General features: G+C 43.3%; 1 protein-coding gene across 1 annotated transcript; it reads left to right on the forward strand.

The window, feature by feature from the left end:
- Nucleotides 1–133: 133 nt before the first annotated feature.
- Nucleotides 134–13,975, forward strand: DBT (dihydrolipoamide branched chain transacylase E2). The gene is made up of 12 exons (XM_075287743.1): nucleotides 134–220; nucleotides 2,405–2,519; nucleotides 2,843–2,918; nucleotides 5,567–5,748; nucleotides 7,835–7,959; nucleotides 8,730–8,973; nucleotides 10,260–10,426; nucleotides 10,634–10,711; nucleotides 10,812–11,003; nucleotides 11,108–11,179; nucleotides 12,886–13,244; nucleotides 13,486–13,975. Exons 1-11 carry the CDS (start codon nucleotides 170–172, stop codon nucleotides 13,051–13,053), a joined length of 1,470 nt encoding a protein of 489 aa, XP_075143844.1. The 5' UTR covers nucleotides 134–169; the 3' UTR covers nucleotides 13,054–13,244; nucleotides 13,486–13,975.
- Nucleotides 13,976–22,061: the final 8,086 nt, after the last annotated feature.

Raw genomic sequence — 22,061 nt, forward strand, 5'->3', positions numbered from 1 at the left:
TGACAGCTGGGCACACGACTATGCCGGCGCTGATTGGCTGCTGCGCTCGCACACCTCTCTGCCGCCCCCTTCTCCTTGGAGTTGACACATTGTTGTCCTTGCTCTCTGCTGATTGGTTGTCTGCTGCAGATTCCTGACGGGGTTGGTGGGTCTAGGTTTTCCGGGTAAGATGGCGGCTGTGAGGGCGCTGAGGAGCTGCAACCGGTCATTCGGCCGTCTGGTGAGATCAGCAGCTGTAACTGTTATAAAGAGCCGTGTTATAGATGTGAGGCAGCGGCAGACATTGCCATTAGCTGGGTGTCACCCTGGCACCTGCCGCCGCTGCTAACCCGTGTGTCCTGTCCTTTGTATGAAGCTGCCTCAGTGATTCAAGGATATTAGTGCAGTTTTAACACCAAGTCTGTGCATGTGAAGTGCACCACAGCCATAGTGTCCAGGCTATTCCTGTGGGGGCGAGTACTTTTTCCATCTGTCCTATGAACCTGCCTTGACCAGCTCTAGCCTTCTATCAGGCTGCAAGTCTCAGGCAACAAGCTCAAGATGCTGCAACTACATTATACCCGCAAGTCATACATTGTAAGGGCACAGGCACACTTCAAGGGGATGTCCAGTTTCAGGTCAATATTGAAAGTCAAATGTTACTGCTTGTAAAATGAAAAGTTCTGCAATTTTGCACTATACTTTGTGTCAATTCCTCAAGGTTTTCTAGATTTCTGCTTGTTCTTATTATTACTGTTTATTTCAAGTGGATAAAAAAACAGTCCATGGTCGTGTGATGGACAGTCCACGGTCGTGTTACAGGTGCACAACTCGATATGGTCACAGCACTGTACTCAATTGACTGGTGAGCTGTGCACCTGTGTTCATTACACGACCATAGACTGTACATCACACAGCCATGGACTGTATATCATAAGACTATGGACTAAATTTTTTTTTTATATCCACTGGAATTAAACAGAAGGAGTGACAGCAAGCAGAGAGCTAGACCATGAGGAATTGATACAGACTTGTGATGTGACCATTTCTAGAGCCAATCCACAGAAAATCTGAACCTGCAGACTCTCTCAAATAATGCAGATGTTAATTTCCTTTTTGCAGACTCTGACATGGGTCGGATACGCTGCAGATACTCTTTACAGTCAAAGCAAAGTGAATGAGATTTCTTATCCACACTGAGTGGTTTTCTGCTGCAGGCTCTACATGTAGCATTACCAGTATATTAACCCAGCCCTGCAGAAAGATTGGGTAGGGTCACCAGGGACCCCAGAAAATACACCTACTTTGACAAGGAGTGCACCTTATACATTGCCAACAAGGAAGGGATTATTGAAACCGCTGCGGAAAATACATTTCTTGATACATTGATCTCTTTGTATATATCTGCATTAATCCTAAGGCCAAATTTGTTCCTGCCACAGCACTGGATCAATGTGTGGGGCCTATAATGTCTATAATATAATCTTTTCAATATAACTTCTAGCATGTCCTGCCAAAACTGGCTTTGAAAATGCATTAGTCTTAGTGTTCCAAATATCTATGGTCTACAACCTGCGGCTCTTGTAGAACTACAGCTCCCAGCATTCCCTGGCTATATGAGTATTATGCCCCCTGACTGTGTGTTAATACAAAGCAGATTTGTTGCAGAAATTTCAATGACTGAATGAAGTTGTTTTGACTGCAAGTATATGCATTTCCACAAGCCCCATTCGGGGGAATGGAACAGTTGTGGAAATTTGTGCAACGTGGTAAATGATGAATATAGTACAGAACCATTATCCCACGGTGAGGCAGGGACTCAGTGCCTATAGCCTGGGTCGCCAGGCACAGCCCCGGCCTGGGAAATGTGGCCGATATATGGACAAGATTTTTGGACCCTATTTGGACACATGCAGGAGGCCCACGTTGCATATACAGCTATTCTGTAACATGCTTCTGCTTCCAAATTTGTTCCCAAAATGAGCAGTAGTAACAAAGGCTAAGGCCCCACGAAGCTGGCTGCATCGCTGCTTTTCCTGCAGCACTCTTCCCAGAAAGTGTGCATAGGTTTTCTCTGCTTCCATTATACCTGCCGTTTCCATAGGTATAATTCACATGCTGCAATTTCCGAAAACGATGACTGTTTTGGAAATCGCAGTGCGTCCGCTGTGTATATTTTTCCGCAAAATGTGGATGGGATTCGTTAGGGATTGTAAAGTGCTGCGGTTTTTGCTTCGGCGTTTGTGCTACTTGAGGCCTCCAGCCAAAAGGTCTTTTCATCTATATATAGAGGTCTCAGTCTTTGCAACATGGCAAACTCTAACTACTTTTGTCTGTCCTGCTCTTCTTTGAGTGTGTTTTTGGTTTTGTTTTTTTCCTTCATGCTTTTGTACCTGACTACCCTCTTTGACGTTCCTCTTCCCAGGCCAGTTTTAGACAAGTGATCCCATGCAACCGGTTTTTACTAGTAAAGTCATGCAAGACGCCTCTGCCTGTGAACCTACAACCTCTGCAACTAAGAAACTTCAGAACTGCCTTGGGTAAGCACCAACACGCTCTGTAAAGAGACCATAACATGGCGTTGTCAGCAAAAAGTAAAATAATTCCTGTTCTTCTGCAAGTAATCGTGGCAAAACCACCTAAACTCGGGTAGTTTTTGCTGTGGACCACCTGTGGGATTTCTCTAGCCCCACCCCACAAGTCACATTGCACTGTTGAGATTTGATAACATTTAATTCACAGTGCTGCTACTGTAGACCGTTAGACCATAACGTTTACCCCTAGATTATCTCCTTTATACCTTTCTATCTGGTTCATGTTACTCAGTAAGCACTTTGACTAATGACTTTTCTCCATTTTTCAGCCTTGAATGGCCAGATTGTACAGTTCAAGTTGTCAGACATTGGAGAAGGAATCACAGAGGTTACAGTGAAAGACTGGTAGGTTATTGCATTGAACACAAAGCTATTTTATATCTTATAGCACCTATAGTCATTTAATTTGACTTTACAAGATACACTGCCACATGTATACATGAAAGGTAGAACCAGGGCCGGCGTCAGCGCACGGCATAGTCGGGCAAGTGCCGGGGCCCACAGAGCCTCTGGGGGCCCCCCGGCACTTGCCTGTCACGATTTCAGCTCATCGGCGTCCGTCCGCCGATGAGCTGGAATACATACGCGATTAAAGCAGGAGCTGTGAGTTCAGCTCCTACTTTAAAGCTCCGGCCCGGCTTGCGTGTGTAGGCGCGATGACGTCATCACGCATACACACGCAAGCCGGGCCGCAGCTAAGCAGGAGCTGAACTCACAGCTCCTGCTTTAATCGCGCATGTGACTGGAGAGAGGAGCGTCGGGGGATCGATGGAAGGTGAGTGATGGAAGGTGAGTATAAGTGTTTGTTTTGTATTAAATATAAAGGTGGAACATAATGAAGGGGGCCCATGAAACTGGGGGGCAAATGAAGGGGAGGGGGGGAACGGCATGACACTGGAGAACATGAAGGTGGTGGGGAGAGAACGGCATGAAACTGGGGACAAAGATGGAGGGGGCCCAATGAAACTGGGGGGCAAATGAAGGGGAGGGGGGAACGGCATGACACTGGGGCAGAGACGGGGGACATGAAACTGTGGGCAGATGAAGGGGGAGAACGTGATGAAACTGGGGACAGAGATGGAGGGGGGACATGAAACTGGGGGCAAAGGAAGGGTGTATATGAAACTGGGGGAGAGATGGAGGGGGGGCATATAATTTACGGGTGACTGTAGGAGGATTGTACTGTGTGGGAGCACATGATAAATGAATGAGAGTGGGTGGAATCAACAAAAGTGGGTGGAGCCAAATTTGCCGAGGCGTGCAGAGCGCGCCGCACATTTTGCTCCTCTTTCTTCTCTTTAAAAATTGGGAGGTATGGCGTTGGTGACGCCACACTCCTGTATGACGTCACTCGCTTCATCTGCGACGCACAGTGTCTCGACTCCCCCGCCTCCTTTACAAGGGGGCCCACTGAGGCTCTGTCGCCCAAGGGCCCATAAAAACCTGGAGCCGGCCCTTGGTAGAACCGTATGTGACCAAGATTCTAAACTTGGATTTTGCTGTATTTTATCCATTGTCTCCTCTGCACACTGGTTGCCATGTAACGCACTCAGTAAGTAGAGGAGACTCTGCTTTCTACCTTTGCTCGCTCCCCTCCCTTAGCGCCATATATTTCTATAGACATATTAATCTTGAGATTGTTATAGCAGAGATACTCAGAGTGAGACTTAGTTTAGGAGAGGGAACGGGGGCAGGGAAACAGCCTGATAAGAGTAGAAGAAAGCATTTCTTTCTGATAAGGTATATGCCAAGGTTACTTATAATCACCTGTACTATTCTTTCATGCAATCTACAACAAGAAAGTCATATTAGATTAAGAAACAATAATATGCTTCAATTTCATGTTTTAATTGGTTAAAAAAAAAATTGAACTGATACATTTCCTTTAAAGGGGATGTCCAGACTGAGGGCTCCATGTAATAAATGGCTGGGTCTTTCGGAGTAGAAGTCACTTTATTGCAATCTCCTGTCTAATAGATAAGGGTCAGAAGGGGTCACGTTATTAACTCATAATCCCAAAATGCTCAGATTAATGGTATCTAGAGTTTGTCTGATAGGTCCTCATCTCCTTCCTTCAATAGAAATTCTATGTCTAGCCAGGACAACACATCTATTAAAGGGATCCTATCATTCAAACTCCACTTTTTCTCGTTGACACGTCGGAATAGCCTTAAGAAAGGCTATTCTTCTTCTACCTTTCATTGTCTTCTCCACGCCGCCGTTCGCATGAAATTCCGGTTTTTGTCAGTATGCAAATGAGTTCTCTTGCAGCACTGGGAGTGGGCCCTAGCGCTCAAACAGCACTGGGGGCGTCCCCGATGCTGTGAGAGAACTCTCTCCAGCACCACCTCCATCTTCTTCAGTAACGTCCTCTTCACATGTCTTCTTCTGGCGCAGGCTTCAGACTTCTAGGCCTAGGGCAAAGCCAACTGCAAATGCCTGCCGAACACCAGAAAATGGCCGTATACAATACTGTGTAAGTGGCCATTTTCTTGTGGCTGGCGGGCATACGCAGCCGGCTTTGCCCGAGGCCTAGAAGTCTGAAGCTTGCCCCGGAAGAAGACGTGTACGCGTGAAGAGAACATTACTGAAGAAGATGGAGGCGGCGCTGGAGAGAGTTCTCTCGCAGCATTGGGGCCGCCCAGTGCTGCAAGAGAACTTACTTGCATACCGACAAAAAAACGGGATTTCAAGTGAACGGCAGCGCGGAGAAGACAACAAAAGGTAGACTATTCTTCTCCTTTCTTAAGGCTATTCTGATGTGTCAATGAGAAAAAATTGAGTTTGAACGATAGGATCCCTTTCATCAGGGGAGTTGGAGAACGTATTTGTTGGCTGATAGGCCTTATAATTTAACCCATGGAATATATAGTGTTTCCTGTATTCACATCATTTTTAGTTTTTTTTAACCTGTATATGTTGCCCTTCAGGATCTTTTCTTCTACCATGTACGAGATGTTTATTAATGACCATCTGTCCTTTTATTTCTTTAGGTACGTGAAAGAAGGCGATACAGTGTCCCAGTTTGATAGTATCTGTGAAGTTCAAAGTGACAAAGCCTCAGTGACTATCACCAGTCGCTACGATGGGATTGTCAGGAAGTTGTATTACAACGTAGATGACACAGCCCTGGTCGGGAAACCTTTGGTGGATATTGAAACGGATGTCTTGAAAGGTTTGAGAAATAAGACTAGTGTGTGTCAGCCTTCACCGCAAGGTTTTTTGTAAAGATATTCTCAACTTTAGTTGAATCTTATAGTCATGTGGTTAATACAGCAGTAAAATCACACCATTCCCAACTTACATCTGTATCTGCAATTGCAGTATAGGCCCCATTCTTGGCAGCATTAGATTGCACAAATGAAATTGCAGCACTTTAATTCCACTCAACAGCAGGGCATAGTAATAATCCATCCCTAGGATAGATCTTCAATTACATATCTGTCAGCGACAACACCCAAGACCTCTGTGGATCAGCTGATTGAAGAGGCAGCGGCACTCCTTAAGCGCTGCTTCTGCTTCACAGGTTATGTGATATCACATTCATTGGTCACATGGTCAAATTGCAGCAGATTCACTTGAATGGGATGAGCTGGAATACCAAGCATAGCCACTACACAAATGTGTGGTGCTTGGTAACGCAGCAACCTATTCAAACAGCTGATCAGTCTGGTGCCCAGGTGTTAGACCAAAACAACCTGAATTATTATTATTATTAGTAGTAGTATTGTTTATTTATATAGCACCATTAATTCCATGGTACTTTACATTTGGGGGTTACATACAGTACACAAAATATACAGGTAGATATAATACTAACAATGACTGACTGGCACAGTGGGGTAGAGGGCCCTGCCCGCAAGGGCTTACAATCTATAAGGGAAGAGGGATAGAGACAGAAGGAGAGGGGGAGACTGTACAGATGGTGTTGTGGTGACAGTAGTGTTATTGGAGGTTGTAGGCCTTCCTGAATAGGTGAGTCTTCAGGGCCTTCTTGAAGCCTGTGATTGTGGGGTCAGTCTTATGTGTCGTGGTAAGGAGTTCCAGAGTATGGGGGATGCACGAGAGAAATCTTGGAGACGGTTATGTGAGGATCGGATGAGAGCAAAGCGGAGTAGGAGGTCATTGGAGGATCTGAGGTTACGTGTGGGCAGGTAGCGAGAGATTAGGTCAGAGATATATGGAGGGGACAGGTTGTGGATGGCTTTGTATGTTAACGTTCGTAGCTTGAACTCAATTCGCTGGGCTATGGGTAGCCAGTGGAGGGACTGGCAGAGGGGAGCAGCTGATGAAGATCGGGGGAGAGGTGAATTAAGCGAGCAGCGCAGTTTAAGTTGGACTGGAGGGGGGCGAGGGTGTTAGCTGGGAGTCCATGGAGAAGCGTGTTGCAGTAATCTAAGCGGGAGATTGAGGGCATGGACGAGCGTCTTAGTAGTTTCAGGGGTGAGGAAGGAGCAGATTCGGTGGATGTTCTTGAGTTGGAGACGGCAGGAAGTGCTGAGGGTTTGAACATGTGACTTGAATGTGTGTCCTTCCTACTAAAGTAAGTGATAAAATACTGCTATGACTACTTGAACACTGCTTAAAACACTTATCTTCTGTTTCCCAGTCGTTGCATCTTTTACGGAGATATTTTCTTTTTTTCTATATGCTAATGAACTGTTTGGTGCAACGAAGACGTCACTGTTGCTCTCATTGTACCAAAGAGTCATGCTTCCTAGTGCCTTGTCCAACATTTACACTGCCTGGCCCTGTCATTGATAGCAGGGAGGCAGCTCTTTGGTGCAATGAGAGCAGCGGTGACGCCCTTGTTGCACCAAACAGCTTATTATTATATTGAGGAAAAGCTAATATGTCTTCAATGGTGGCAACAGTCGAGAAGAGGAAAAAAGCATTTTATTCCTGTGAATCTTGGCTAGTGAAAGGGACACGCAGAGTTAGAAAAACATTCATTAAATTTGTAAATATTAAAATAGGACAGTAGTTAACATTTCAGTACTTTTAGAAGTAATATTTATGAAGCTTATTTACCTGGGGTTCCTAGGCTATCCTGTCTATTCCTAGGCACCCACTAGCCATATAAGTTTTGAATATACTTAAACCAAAGAAGGTACACCAAGTCCAGTAGGTTTCTCAGTGAAGCAGTATTGATTTCTTGTTGGATTATGAAGCCCCAAATCCTGTTACTTGACCATTTTTAAGTTGCTTGTGCTCTTTATGTAAATTTTACAAAGAATATATACAGTATTTATTCTCCCTAGATGTGGCATCAGAAGAAGATGTGGTGGAGACTCCTGCAATCTCCCAAGAGCATACACACCAAGAAATAAAGGGACATAAGACTTTGGCCACCCCAGCTGTCAGACGCCTCGCAATGGAGAACAATGTAAGACTCTTATATCCAGAGGGGATCTCTCATTAATAGATGAGAACATATGCACGACTTTTGACTCCTTAAGGCCCCGTTCACACGAGGCAAGAGGGGGCGGATTTTGGCGCGGAATCCACGTCATAATCCGCCCCCTCACAATAGCGGTCTATGTAGAAGTGAAAAAAGAAGCGAGCTGCCCTTTCTTCAGGAGGATTCCGTAGCCGATTCAGCCGCGGCGTCCGCCTCGTGGCAGCATGCTCCGAGCTAGGCCCATTCATTTGGACCTGAGTGCCACGACTGTTGGAAGTCGCGGCAGGAGGATTTTGGCCATATTCTGACGCGGCTTCCCACGTCAGCATCAGGACCAAAATCTGTTATCCGCGCCCCATGTGAACAGGGCCTTAGACTATCCACTCATACAGTAAAGACACAGCCAGCATCTATATACTTCTGTGTTTCATTTGTTGACTCCATTTAACTCAAAAACATCCATCTGTAGTTGTCTGTATTTAGTATACTGCCTCTGGTGGCTGCTGTAGACTGGCAGTTTTCTCATTCGCAGAGTTGGATGCATATATTGAAGATGAAATACAAGAAATTGTTCATTAGAGGATGATATTGATCAAATTATAAAAACTGCACTGATGTGTACAGTGCCTAACAATCCATGGCTATGACATGATCAGTGACTTTACACTGCAGGTTCACATCAAATTATCTTATTACCATGGGTTAAAACTTAGAGGTATACTGATATACTGTGGGGTTTTTTTTTTGTTCCCCAGATAAAGCTGAGTGAAGTAGTGGGCAGCGGCCGGGATGGACGTATCCTTAAAGAAGACATTCTTAACTTTTTGTCTAAGCAAACAGGTGCCATACTGCCGCCTTCACCTCGAATTGAGATTGTACCACCGCCACCTATAAAAGAAACCTCTAAACCATTGCAGAAAGAAAAAGCTGCTTCCATTCCAGTTCCCTTTATCCAACCAATTGCATTCTCAGGAAAAGATGTCACAGAGCCCTTGAAAGGTAATGACATACTGTATTATTGAGCTAGGTTTCCTCTACATCTATAATAGATGATACTTTTTATTACTAGGGGTCAGCTGCTTTGTAAATGGGTTCTCATCCTTGGTAGCCAATATTGGTCATTTGATTACTACATAAAACAATATTTAGGGTTCCGTATCCATCATTACAAAAAACAAGGAGAGTCAAATCACTAACCCAAGTTCTCAGCTGTCTCCTGTGCCCACATCCATATCGATGGAGAGTGGCTGCATTAGCAGAAAAATAAAAGGCTTTCACGGGTCAACACATACAAATGCACCACACTGTCTACCAATAAGTATTTGGACACCTGTACTCCGAGCGGCAATTACAGTCTCAGCCCTCTGGGGCTTTCCACAAGTCCTTGTATGACGGCTAGTGGTATTTTATTTCATTCAGTTTGGAGAAGACAGGTAAGTTCTTTCACCAATTTTGGTCGGCTGCTGCACACTTTAGTTCGGGGATCCAACTCATCCCAGAGGTGCTCGATAGGGTTCAAGTCTGAGCTCTGGGTAGACCAATCTAGTCGATTAAACCAATTGTCACTGAACCAAGCCATGGTAGACCTCGCTACATGACAGCTGGAAGTAAGTCCGACCCATAGAACCACCATAATGTAGGAAGCACACTGTTGCCTACAATAGTGCAATAGGCGTCGGTATTGAGTTTACCATGCACGTGGGACCAAGGGTCCCAGTCCGTACCAGGAGAAACACCCCCAGACCATACCTCCGCCAAACTTTACTGGGTGAACTTTACTTATTGATAGACAATGTATATATAACATCTGTAACAAAGTGCTGTGCAGTAAATGCATGTGGTTTTTGCAGCAATTTTATAAAAAAAAAAAAAAACCTGCAGCATGTCAGGTTATGCTGTGGATTTTTACCACAAATTCTTAGCAATGTATAGGGCAAAATCGCTGGCAAGTAATCAACAAACAGTACATAATTTGGTTGGGTTTTTATTGATGTGGAATTTTTGGAATATTCCGTGGCAAATAATCTTTGGTGTCTATGTCCCAGCTGAACATATCCAAAAACTATATAGTGGTTTTCCAAGTAAATAGACCCAGAACTGCTTTTTGAGCGTAAACGGCAGATTGCCTTACTGCAGCAGTACTGGTATGAGCATCGAAGCACAAAGCCACTGTAACTGTGATTGACTTTTATATTGTATCTCGCCTCCTAAATATAGGACTTTTTTTAGTGTATTGTTGAATAGTAGTGACTTTTTTTATTTGATATTTTTTTCAATATTATCAGGCTTCCACAAAGCCATGGTGAAAACTATGACCGCGGCACTAAAAATCCCCCACTTTGGTTACTGTGATGAAGTGGATATGACGGCACTTGTCAAGCTCAGAGAAGACCTCAAACCTGTGGCTGAATCTCGTGGCGTCCGGCTGTCATTTATGCCTTTCTTCCTCAAGGTGAGATTCAAGCAAACAGTCCTAAATAAATATGGGCACCACAGCAGTGCAGATAACCTAAAAAGACGCAGTGCAGCACTTACCATAGTTTGTCCAGTAACTTTAGGCACTATCCCTGCAGATTATAGAATGAGAACAGCAGCCTGGTTTCTGTGGGCAGCAAGGTGGCTGTTATTGCATTTTCATTATGATTGTTGTTTTCTATAGGCAGCAAGCCTTGGTCTCTTGCAATACCCCATACTTAATGCCTCACTTGATGAAAATTGTCAGAATATCACCTATAAGGTAGGTTTTCAATTCTAAAACTCAATTTTTTATTTTTTTTTTATAGGAGTTTGTGTCCAACTTGTCCAAGGCTATTAAAGACCATTTTTATATCTCCTAGGCTGCTCACAACATTGGGATTGCTATGGATACTCAACAGGGTCTCATTGTTCCTAATGTGAAGAACATACAAGTTCGAAGTGTCTTTGAAATTGCTGCTGAGCTCAACCGCTTGCAGAGTTTAGGGTCTTCAGGACAACTAGGGGCTGCAGATCTGACAGGAGGAACATTTACTCTCTCCAATATCGGTTCGGTAAGACAACTGCTCCACACCTCTTAAAAATAAAGGGATGTAGGATATCAGCCCACTGTATTGGCTTTTATGTTGATTTTTTTATTTATTTTTTACTTTTTTAGATTGGAGGAACATATGCCAAGCCTGTTATCATGCCCCCAGAAGTAGCAATTGGAGCCATCGGAAAAGTGCAGGTTAGTCATTTTTCATGAAGGTCTCCTCAACGCATATTTTGTTATTTATTGTCACACAATTTTTTTATTTTATTTTTTTTAAAGTAAGAGTTCCTAAGTCCCTTGGGCAGTAATATTACAGGTTACTATGACTCTTTGAACATCTTGTCCACCTTGTGTGCCGCCATTCTTCTTCTGCTATCAGTTACACTCATTGTTGATATGTGGTAGCAGAACCTTGACTGATTTGAGTGGTCAGAGAGTGTGGGCGTCAGCCATTTCTTCCAGTGTTAGCCTTCAATATTAATATTAATCTTTATGATATACAGTGGTGTAACTAGGAATGGAGGGGCCCCGAGGCGAACTTTTGACATGGCCCCCCCCCCGGACAGAGACTGACGGCCTCGACCGACCCCCCCCCCCCCTCCTCCTACGCATTCTTGCGCGCTCTATTATCCCCCATAGTGGCTCCTCCAGACAGTATTATCCCCCATAGTGGCCCCTGCACACAGTATTATCCCCCATAGTGACCCCTGCACACAGTATTATCCCCAATAGTGGCCCCTGCACACAGTATTGTACACCATAGTGGCCCCTGCACACAGTATTATGTCCCACTGTGGACACCCATACACAATTATTATACTCTGGGGTCTTTTCAGACCCCAGAGTATAATAATCAGAGACCTAGGGGGAGAAAAACCATAAAAAAAACTGTTACTCACCTATTTCCCGTCTCCTACGCTGTCAGCCTCCGAAGTAGTCGATCTTCAATGACGTCAGGCGTCACATGACCCGGGACGCAGGCCGGGGTCATGAGACGTCAGACGACTAGGCCGAAGTCTGCACGGATCGTGGAGAGGTAAGTAACAGTGTTTTTTATCTTTCTTACCTCTCCCAGTCCGCCAATCATTATACTCGGGGGTCCGAAAAGACCCCCCCAGTATAATGATAGCAGCAGTAGCGGCTGTCGCCGGGCCCCTAATGTCCCGGGCCCTGTGGCAGCTGCCTCTGCTGCTATGGCGGTGGTTACGCCACTGATGAGATGCAATGATAATTCATTATCTGATGGTCTTCAGTAGTTGATACCTTTTTAATGGCTAACAAAAATGAAGACAGATTGCAATCTTTCGAGTCTACTAGGTCTTTTCTTCAGGCATGGTAAAATGGTATCAACTACTGAAGACTCTCAATCTTTATATTTCATATCCAAAGATATGTGTCTGATGATGAGAGGGAAATAGGTTGATATGAACTTTTCCATGTCATCTGTCCCATATATGCATACCAAGCAACCACAAAGATATAGCAAGAACAGCCCATACTAAATACAAGTCTTGCATGCCATAAAATGTAATCTATAATACATTATCAAACTCCCGACTCTCACAGCACAGCGCGATTGGCTCTGCTGTGAAGAAGGACGTCTCTGACTGAGTGTCAGAAACGCCCTTCTGACCATAGAAGAGCTACGGTACCGGGACCGTAAGCTCTTCACACCGGGCACGGATCGGGAAAGCCGACAGTGTGCTGAACTCAGCGCACTTTCAGCTTTCCGGCAGTACATAAAACTGCCTGTGGGCAAAATGGTGAAAGGTCCTCTTTAAAGGTTTTTTAGATTGTAACCACTAGGTCAGATTTTTCAGTAGTGCTGCTCTGCATAAATTCTGCACAAAACCCCCCCAAAAAACACACATTTGTTTTTTTTGTTTTTTTCTTATTTACAGGTAGTTCCAAGGTTTGACTCTAGAGGGCAGGTTGTGAAAGCCCATATTATTAACATCAGCTGGTCCGCAGACCACAGGATTATTGATGGTGCAACAATGTCCCGTTTTTCTAATGTATGGAAATCTTACTTGGAGAATCCATCCACCATGCTTCTGGATTTAAAATGAAAAATCTGCGAGCAGAAGAGGCGAATTTTGCCTATGAGCAGGGGCAAGGTACTCTACAAAGTATACAAAACTCTACTTATTTTCCCACCCAGTGGGTGCTACCCATTGCCTTTTCCCTGCCTTGCGGACAAGTATTTTGTAAGCACAACTAAAAGTCAGCTATTTGGAGGTTAGTACTTTTTTTAGTACAAGTTGGACAGCGATTTTTTTTTTTTTTTTTTTTTTTTAATGTAGATTGTGAGCCCCACATAGGGCTCACAATCTACATTTTTTCCCTATCAGTATGTCTTTTTTGGAATATGGGATGGAAATCCATGCAAACACGGGGAGAACATACAAACTCCTTGCAGATGGTTTTTTGTCCATGGCGGGATTTGAACACCAGGACTCCAAGGCTGCTGTGCTAACCACTGAGCCACCGTGTGGCCCCAGTTGGACAGCGATTTTGACCCTTTATGGAATCACTTTATTATGTCCTACTGCAAACGGTTGTTTAAATGGACATCTGCAACATGGACTTCAGAATCCATTGTTGAGTAGACATATGTCCTTCTAATGTGGTTGTCTGGTTTTTCAAGGGTGTAGGAAACCACCCTTAGAAGAAACAAGACCTGAAATGCATTGGAGCCCATTCTGACGGTTAGTAAAAGTGACAGAGAAAGCTGGATAAATCCAACACCACGAATGGTAGCAACCCAAGTTGTCCTCTATTATTGAGGTCATAGGTCACTCATTAGGAGGGAGTCATCCCTGACTGTTACACTACATAAATAAGACAAATGTGCTGATTATTAATGTGTCTGATATAATGTGGGAAATGTCTACAATGGTTTTAAATGATTCTAAAAAGAGACTCGCACTCCATGTCCTCATACTGTTCAGTGCTGCTGTTGCAAATGAATAAAATGGGACTGTTGGAAAATACTCAGTTTTTACTAAGTTTCTTTATTTCTATACGGTCATCTGATCAAAGATTGTACAAGTGATCCACGGCAAGTAGAGGTGTAGCACTTAAGCAAGTACGTCACCAGTACATCCAGAAGTGGAAACTTGGGAGTTGAGCCTTGGACGTTTGCTCTGAACAGAAAAACGATAGTTTGCATCGAGGGCTGTGGCTTAAAGGGTATGGGAGGCCCTAAAGAGAAAACAAATTGGTGCACTGATAGGCACAGGAACATCTCTTGTGCACCAAGAGCCTCAATCACATATTTAAATAAATAAATGAATGTTTTGCAAGAAACAGACCACGCTACATAAAATGTTTGAACTCTTGTTAAAGTGCTTTATATGTTACTAGAGTTAGTCTATATATGATTATGGAGGTGGTAGTCCATGATTTTTTTTTGATTTTTTTTTTTAATTTATGGCCAATCCTAACTATTGAAATTCAGTGGGAGCTGCAGTACTGGCGCCCAGATACCATCCAGGGTATGAAACCAACTGCTTTTGCTTCTGCCCCACTATGTAGTAGTATGCAGAGCTGATGCACCTTGGAACAGCTGATCTGTGCGGTACATGATTGTCCACCCTCCACCAATCCTAAGGGTAGCCCATAGTTTGTTTAAAATAAAAAGCATGACCATACTTTTTAATCAAAAGGTAACCACCCATTTACTATTTATGCCCAGTGTCGGGAAGGTAGCTCGGTAGCAGCAGTGGTGCGGACCCAAACAGTTAGACACAGGGACACAAAATCTGGTGCAAAAAGGTTTATTAAAAAAAAAAAAAACACAGCAAAATAAATAAATAAACCTTCACCATAGGTACAAAAATAAGCAAAATAAAATACAGCCTTAACGGCAGGCAAAAGTTAGAATAAAACTCTTGCTCATCCGAACACTAACTAGTACGGAAAACAGACAAACTATACGTGTGGCTTATTTCCAGCCACACAATCAAACAAAAAACAAGTCCTAGTTTGGTCTCCCCAAACTCAGCTCTTCAGGACAGACCCAGACACCACCTCTCACTCCCAGGATCTGCCCTGAAGTGCAGGCTCTGCAGCCTTTTATGGCCCTGTAATGAGCGTAGGACCCACACCTGGGCTAAAGCCTACTTCAGACCCGCACTGGACCACACATAGGTCGGTAGCTTGGGGGAGATATACTGCAATTCCAGCACTATGTCTTCACCTTTTCACGTGTGTGTGTGTATATATATATATATATATATATATATATATGTATTATATTCAGCTGCTGGTGATTAACTCTCCATGGATGTACCTTTACGTCCTTGCAGAGTTAAGCAGCTTCAGAGAGATGGCTGCTAATAGCCAGACATCGCAAAGAGAAGGCAAGGACAGTTTATTACTAGAGATGAGCGAATATACTCGATCAAATACCTTCGCCGCATAGCTCCCGGTGCAAAAACACTTACGGGGCTTCAAATTTTTACTGCCCCTCCCACCTTCCCTGGCGCCGGGAGCTCTGCGGCAGAGGTATTCGATCGAGTACATTTGCTCATCTCTATTTATTACCATTCCTGCCATCCTGATCACTTTATACACAGCAATTTGTGAGTGCTACATGTACAACTATGGTAAAACTATGTTTTTTTCCTGGATTTTGGCAAAGAAACATGCAAAAATAAAAAATTACATAAAAATAAAGTCCTATAAATCACCAGAAAAAAAAAAAGTTAAGAATCCAAACAAAAAAAAATGTTATCCTCAAAATCAAAAAAAAGTGCCCAGTCTTGAAGTGGTTATTGAGTGTAACTCAAGCTATTTGGTATCTGGTCAGTTCTGAGTGCTTTCTACTAAGGTTGAGTACTGGGGACCGTTACCCGTGCCATAGAGTTCAAAGAGGGTGTACTTTGTTTTTCTCGTGACAATATATTATCATTACCGTGGGGTTGAGCCGATCTTAAAATTTCAGGATCGTTATTAAAATCCGATTTCCGATCATTTTCCAGCCGATCCCAATCATTTAATTTGCGCGATCGCCGATCGGGATCCAATCTTTTCCGATCGCTCAACCCTATTAATGATATATACATGAATAGGGTTCAGCCGATCTTGAGCTAACCTCCGACCTCGATCCCGCCAGAAAAGATCGAAATTCCGATCGTGATCGTGAAATTTACTCGATCGCCGATCGGAATCCGATCTTTTCCGATCACGCAAGCCTACATTACAATTATTATTGGTCAGATAAAGGCCAAATTTAATAGCATAAGGAAAAGAACACTGTTAGGAGGGTAAATAAGACAAAATTCCATGTACTTGTAGCTCAGGGGTAGGGAACGTACGGCTCTCCAGCTGTTGCAAAACTACAACTCCCAGCATGCATACTTGCTCTGCTGTTCTTGGATCTCCCATGGAAGTAATAGGAGCATGTTGGGAGTTGTAGTTTTGCAGCAGCTGGAGAGCCGAAGGTTCCCTACCCCTGTTGTAGCTGGTCAGCGCAAAGAGAACAAGAACAATTCCCTGGACAAACATTTCTCATGTCAAATGTAGAAGACTTCAGACTGTGTCTGGAACTCCAGCCAGATCTATATTCCTTTCTGTGCAGACTCTAATGGTGACTAAGCAGCAACCAGAGAATGCAGACACAGGAGAGGATGAACCGTGAGCAGCCCATGGACTGGTTTCCTCAGTGATATGTGAGGATAACGTCACTCATCCTAGGAATCTTTGCTTTTGCATCTGTGTAGGTCTGATATTATGTAAGTTGCTCCTTAAAGTGTGTATGGACTTTCCATAGCTCCCTATGTGCGCCTCACTAAAATACCTTGACTGGATAAGCTGTCGGGAAATGTAAAGCTTCCTATAATCCCAGCATACCATAGAAACGCTTCATCGCCTGCGAGTTCCTCAAGCCTCGTGCTGTCAGCTGCTGTTATTCAGTATGGTTATGAGTAATATTATTATTATTGTTTATCATCATTTGTATGACGTAGTACACATACAGTATCTGTAGAGCATGTTTGCACCAAATTTTTAACATTTTTAATTAAACAAAGCGAGCAAAACAAAATATACAGGCCAATATACTTTTCTTACTATTATATTTGTTTTGATTTTTGTTTTGATCTCTTAAAAATAAAATTACCATCTATCAATAGTACACATGAATATGCAAACATTTGTAATATAGCTTATCAAAGTAAAAAAAAAATTTTTCTGCACATACCGTACATCTTTTCCATTTCCTCTTCCTCCTTACCTGTTTATTCACTTCACTTGTCTGGTAAATCTGTCATGACATGTATTTGCCTATAGAAGTCTATGGAGAGGGTAGCAGGGTGCTTTGTTCACAGCAATGTTTCTTTGCCCTATATGGTGCTACTGCAAGTAAGAGTTAGGCCTGGTTCACATCTGCATTCGGTAATCCGTTTGGCGAGTCCGCATGGGGACCCCCCTTCCCTAATGGATTACCGAACGCATTGGCAAGCAGTGAGCTTATGAAAGCACATGGACCCCATAGACTATAATGGGGTCTGTGTGCTTTCTGCACGCTGCCCGCACGAGTCATGCCGACAGAAAAGTACTTTGTGATCTGCTTTCCTGTCCACATGACTCATTCGGACACCACGTGGAAGACACACGGACCCCATTATAGTTTATGGGGGTTTGTGTGCTTTCACTGTTCACCGCTTGCCAATGCGTTCAGTATTCCGTTCGGGGGGTTCCCATGCAGACTCCCCGAACGTAGATGTGAACCAGGCCTTAGGAAGCACAATCTCCTGTTTTTATCATGTTTTGTCTATGGTAAGTACCAGAGCAGCTAATAAGGAAAAGAAATCCAGCACATGTGAATTTTCCCTACCCTGTTGCAAAAATAACACTTATATTATGCTGCTACTTACAAGGGTTTTCTCCTCATGCATTAACCATATTTAAAGAGGACCCTTCATGGATTTGGGTGTTATATACCGCTGGAAAGTTGACAGTGTGCTGAATTCAGCGCACTGTCAGCTTTCCCAATCTGTGCCCTGGGTGAAGAGCTAGCGGTCTGATTATCTTGTTGTACATGCACGGTCCCGGCTTGGTTCTGTGCTCCTGTACAAGAAGATAAGAGCCACAATAAAGAAATCATGGCTGTGTTTTTGACAAATGGCCAGACTGTGTGCAACTGATCAAGATAAGACTGTCATCACTAAGATGGTTAGAAAAAAATCTTTAAAACTGTAAACCTTTTAGGCTCTATTCAGATTAAGTTTTTGTTACATCTGTTTAGCAGATCTATTTAATGGATGCAAAAATTAGATGCAAATGGATGGCCATCTGTTTACATGGATATCAACTTTTTTCTGGATAAACACAACCCCCCCCCCCCAAAAAAAAAAAAAATACACAAACTGGTCTTTTTTTTTTTTTTCTTCTTAAAAAACATTGATCACTATGTACAGCCAAACAATTGCATCCAGATCTGCTAAACAGATGTGAAAAATGTGATCTGAATAATTTCCAGTTACAAAAATGTTTGCCGTATGTAAATAAAAATTATAATATAACAAAATGAAATATGGTTATGCTCATGTAAAAAACACAAAAACAAAAAACAACCTCTTATGTCCTCACCGCTCAACAGTGCTATATACTGCTATCTAGGTGTGTGGAGTCTTAAGTCATGAGCGCTCCACTGTGCAAAGGAACATGGGAAGAATATGCAAATCTGACTTTCATGATGTAATTAGGAAGCCAGCGCCCTCTATTGGTTTGCTTGACCGAGACGCTGTCTTCCTAATTACATCATGGAAGACAGACTTGCACATTCTCAGTGAGCGCCCACTATTGGTGTGCATTCTTGAGGCACTGGCTTCCTAATTACATCATGGAAGTCAGATTTGCATATTCTTCCCATGTTCCTTTGCACAGTGGAGCGCTCATGGCTTAATAAGACTCCACACACCTAAATGGTGGTCTCTCCCTATGGAGTGACGATATCCCCCCTAACCCTGTCTAAGCCTCTCACCTCTGCCAGATCAGTCCTCTTTGCGCCAAGCTGATGAGATGCCATTATATCGAAACAGCTGTCCTTGGCTGAGAGTCTGTACCTGGTAAAATCCCAACATCATTGCAAGCAAAGGCCTCTGGGAAGGTTGGGCATGATGTTAAAGGGAGCGCCCTCTATTGGTTTGCTTGACTGAGACTCTGTCTTCCTAATTACATCATGGAAGATAGACTTGCACATTCTCAGTCACCGCCCTCTATTGGTGTGCATACTTGAGGCACTGACCTCCTAATTACATCATGGAAGTCAGATTTGCATATTCTTACCAAATATACTGCTAGAAAGCGAACAGTGTTCTGAATTTGCACACTGTCAGCTTTGATGGTATGCGCCCCAGTGCCAGAGAGAACGGTTCCATTAGTTTCGGCACCAATATCCCTCCACTGTCAGAAGGGCGGGGCATTACAGCCTAGTTTCATCGCTCTTCCATAGCCTTGTGGTGGGTCGTTCCTCACAGCCCAGCTATGATGCTAAGCAGTAAGGTCTGCCCTTCCTCACATCAGAAAAATATCAGTGTTGAAACCAACCAATACCTCTAGCACCCAGGTGTCTACCAACAAAACTGACAGTCTCCTGAATTCAGTGTGCTGTCAGCTGTCTAGTGGTATGTAATACCGCCAATGTCAGAGGACATGAAAGATCCTCCTTAAAGCAGGCATTGCGCTAGAATAACAACTTGCAGGAAACCCTATAAAAAAAAAAAAAAAAAAAGCCCAATATTGTGACATAAAATCTCAAGTCCATGAATGGAAAATCTTGCAAAAAAAAACGTAGACTGTTTTAATTGCAGATCAAATTATATGTCTCCTCTAAACAACCACATGAAGTTACACTGACAGTGGGGTAAAGGAGGGTTTTCTTGTAGAAGATGGCGGTATTTTAATTACTGAAATGGCTAATTCTGTGCTGTTTACACTGCATTTCATCGTGGTCTCAATTTCCATTTCTTCCAGTTGTGCTGAGGATCTGCTCATTTTGGAAAACACAGTAAAATCTGCTGCTAAATCTATATGTAACACATTTGCACAAATACATTTTCTGCTGCATGTGAACATAGCTGAGCAGCAATTGTATAATCAAGGAAAAAAAACGATCCCGTTCTACACCATTTTTTTTTTTCTTTATTTAATGTCTGCCTAGGGTGACGGCATGTGAGTGCCGCCAATGTAAACCAGACTTAGTACAATACGTGATCCTATAAAGTGACTGGTCTGTGGGGTTCTGGCTAGAAATAAATGGTTACTGTGTTCACTGAATGTATAGTATAGGGACAGAAAGGGATTGTGTGAGGCTTAATGATGAGGGTTCCTATTGCCTCCCATGTAATGTGTGTGTTCAGAGTCTCGTAGAATAACAGGACAACAATATATGGTCGGTCTGGCTGTGAGAGGAGGGGAGGAAGGGCACTGGGTCTCATGGCAACTTCATATTGCTGGAATAACATCCAGTTGTGGGAGTGGGCTGCTTTATTTATTTCTAGCTAACTGAACAGCCTGGCCTCAATAGAACGGAGAACCTCAAGGACTGAAGAGGACAGGACGAGAACAACAAAGCCAGAACGTGGATAAACACAGCGCTAAATCCATACAGAGCTAAAGAAAGAAGACGGAATTGTGGAGGCTCGAGGTTAGGAGAGGACTTTACTAAAAAGCTGAAGGGCAGAGGAACCAGAAAGTAACCTCAAAGCACCTGAAGAAGACACATTCATTTTCCTTGAAGGCAATTGTCTCATAATATTGGTATGTGGAAGATGTATAAACACCTGTACGGTTAGTGTTGTATATGTTATGTCTAATAATTATGGTGTATGTCATTTCTAATGCCTTCCCTTATGACAGTCACCAAAGATAAGCCAGGTCAATAAAGATGCCTCAAAGGGTGTAGGTTGTCATACTCCGAAGTTCACTTGTTTGTTTACGGCCAGTATCATTATTTGTATTCTTGTATTATTCTGTGTTCACATCTGGGCCGGGAAATGCGTTCTGGTCTGTCAGAGGACCAGAAGAAAGAAGAAAGTCATAATAATGGACACAAACATAGTGATAAGGGGTGCAAAAACTGCAGTCACTATTGGCCCTGCATCTTGAGGGGGCTCCAAAGGTCCCTCCGCCACATCCTAAATGTCCCAATGTAGGTAGGTCAAGTCACACCTCTGAACAGGCTCATTTGGGCGCCATATGTACAGACATATATATCACTGCCTCTAGGTGAGAATACCGTTGTATAGTATAAAAGGTCACCATGTGAATTCGGCTATAAATGCGGGCTCACCAGAGATCTCGTGTTCTTCCATGGCGGCACTATTACAGCTTAGTACAAAACACAACTATAACGGGCGCTTAAAGAGCTTTTCCAGTTTCAGTCAATTTATACAGTTTTATTTATATAACACTTAACGCTAAAAAAACAGAACAAAACATACATTTCATTTAATTTGTTTGACTATTAGATAATCCAGAACATTATATTACATGGCACCTTCAGGTCCTATTGCAACATGTGCAGATGATCCTTGGGTACACCCTAAAATCAGGAAAAGTGGATTGCACAAGACTGTTCCCAGTATATAAATACCAGTGATAAATCTTACTGGTGTATTCCCTGGACTGGTCAAGCTTCACTCCAGTTTTGCAGAGGGCAGCAGGGGAGACTGGAACTCCAATTCTTGTCCCCCTCCGCAGCTGACTTTTGTTCAAATGACTCAAATGGAGATTTGAATGGGAAGTTGATGGTATCCGTCAGAGCGGCTGCAGGGGAGACTGAGGAATGAGAGTTTTGGCTTACCCCACTGTGCTCTACAAAGGTAATAAATAGTGTTGAGCGAGTAGTGTTCGATCGAATACCTCGCCGCCATAGGAATGCGTGTAAGCGGCCGAACACCAAAGGTTAAGCACATCGAATATTCAATGCATTTAACCCCTTGGTGTTAAACAGGATTCCGGGGGACTAAAGTACCTTACTAATAAAGCTTAACCAAAGTAGTGAATGTACTGCTATAATAGCCCCAGATAACCCCTTCATGGTCTTTGTTGTGTTAAAGCCCACTGT

The sequence above is a fragment of the Leptodactylus fuscus genome, chromosome 9 (genome assembly GCF_031893055.1).
Source record: "Leptodactylus fuscus isolate aLepFus1 chromosome 9, aLepFus1.hap2, whole genome shotgun sequence".
Lineage (NCBI taxonomy): Eukaryota > Metazoa > Chordata > Amphibia > Anura > Leptodactylidae > Leptodactylus > Leptodactylus fuscus.

Bases quoted from the DNA above. Each gene is read 5' to 3' on its own strand.
- DBT (XM_075287743.1), top strand. From the start codon at position 170: ATGGCGGCTGTGAGGGCGCTGAGGAGCTGCAACCGGTCATTCGGCCGT. The intron at 221-2,404 runs GTGAGATCAGCA...TCCTCTTCCCAG, and splicing joins ACCGGTCATTCGGCCGTCTG to GCCAGTTTTAGACAAGTGAT. The intron at 2,919-5,566 runs GTAGGTTATTGC...TTATTTCTTTAG, and splicing joins GAGGTTACAGTGAAAGACTG to GTACGTGAAAGAAGGCGATA.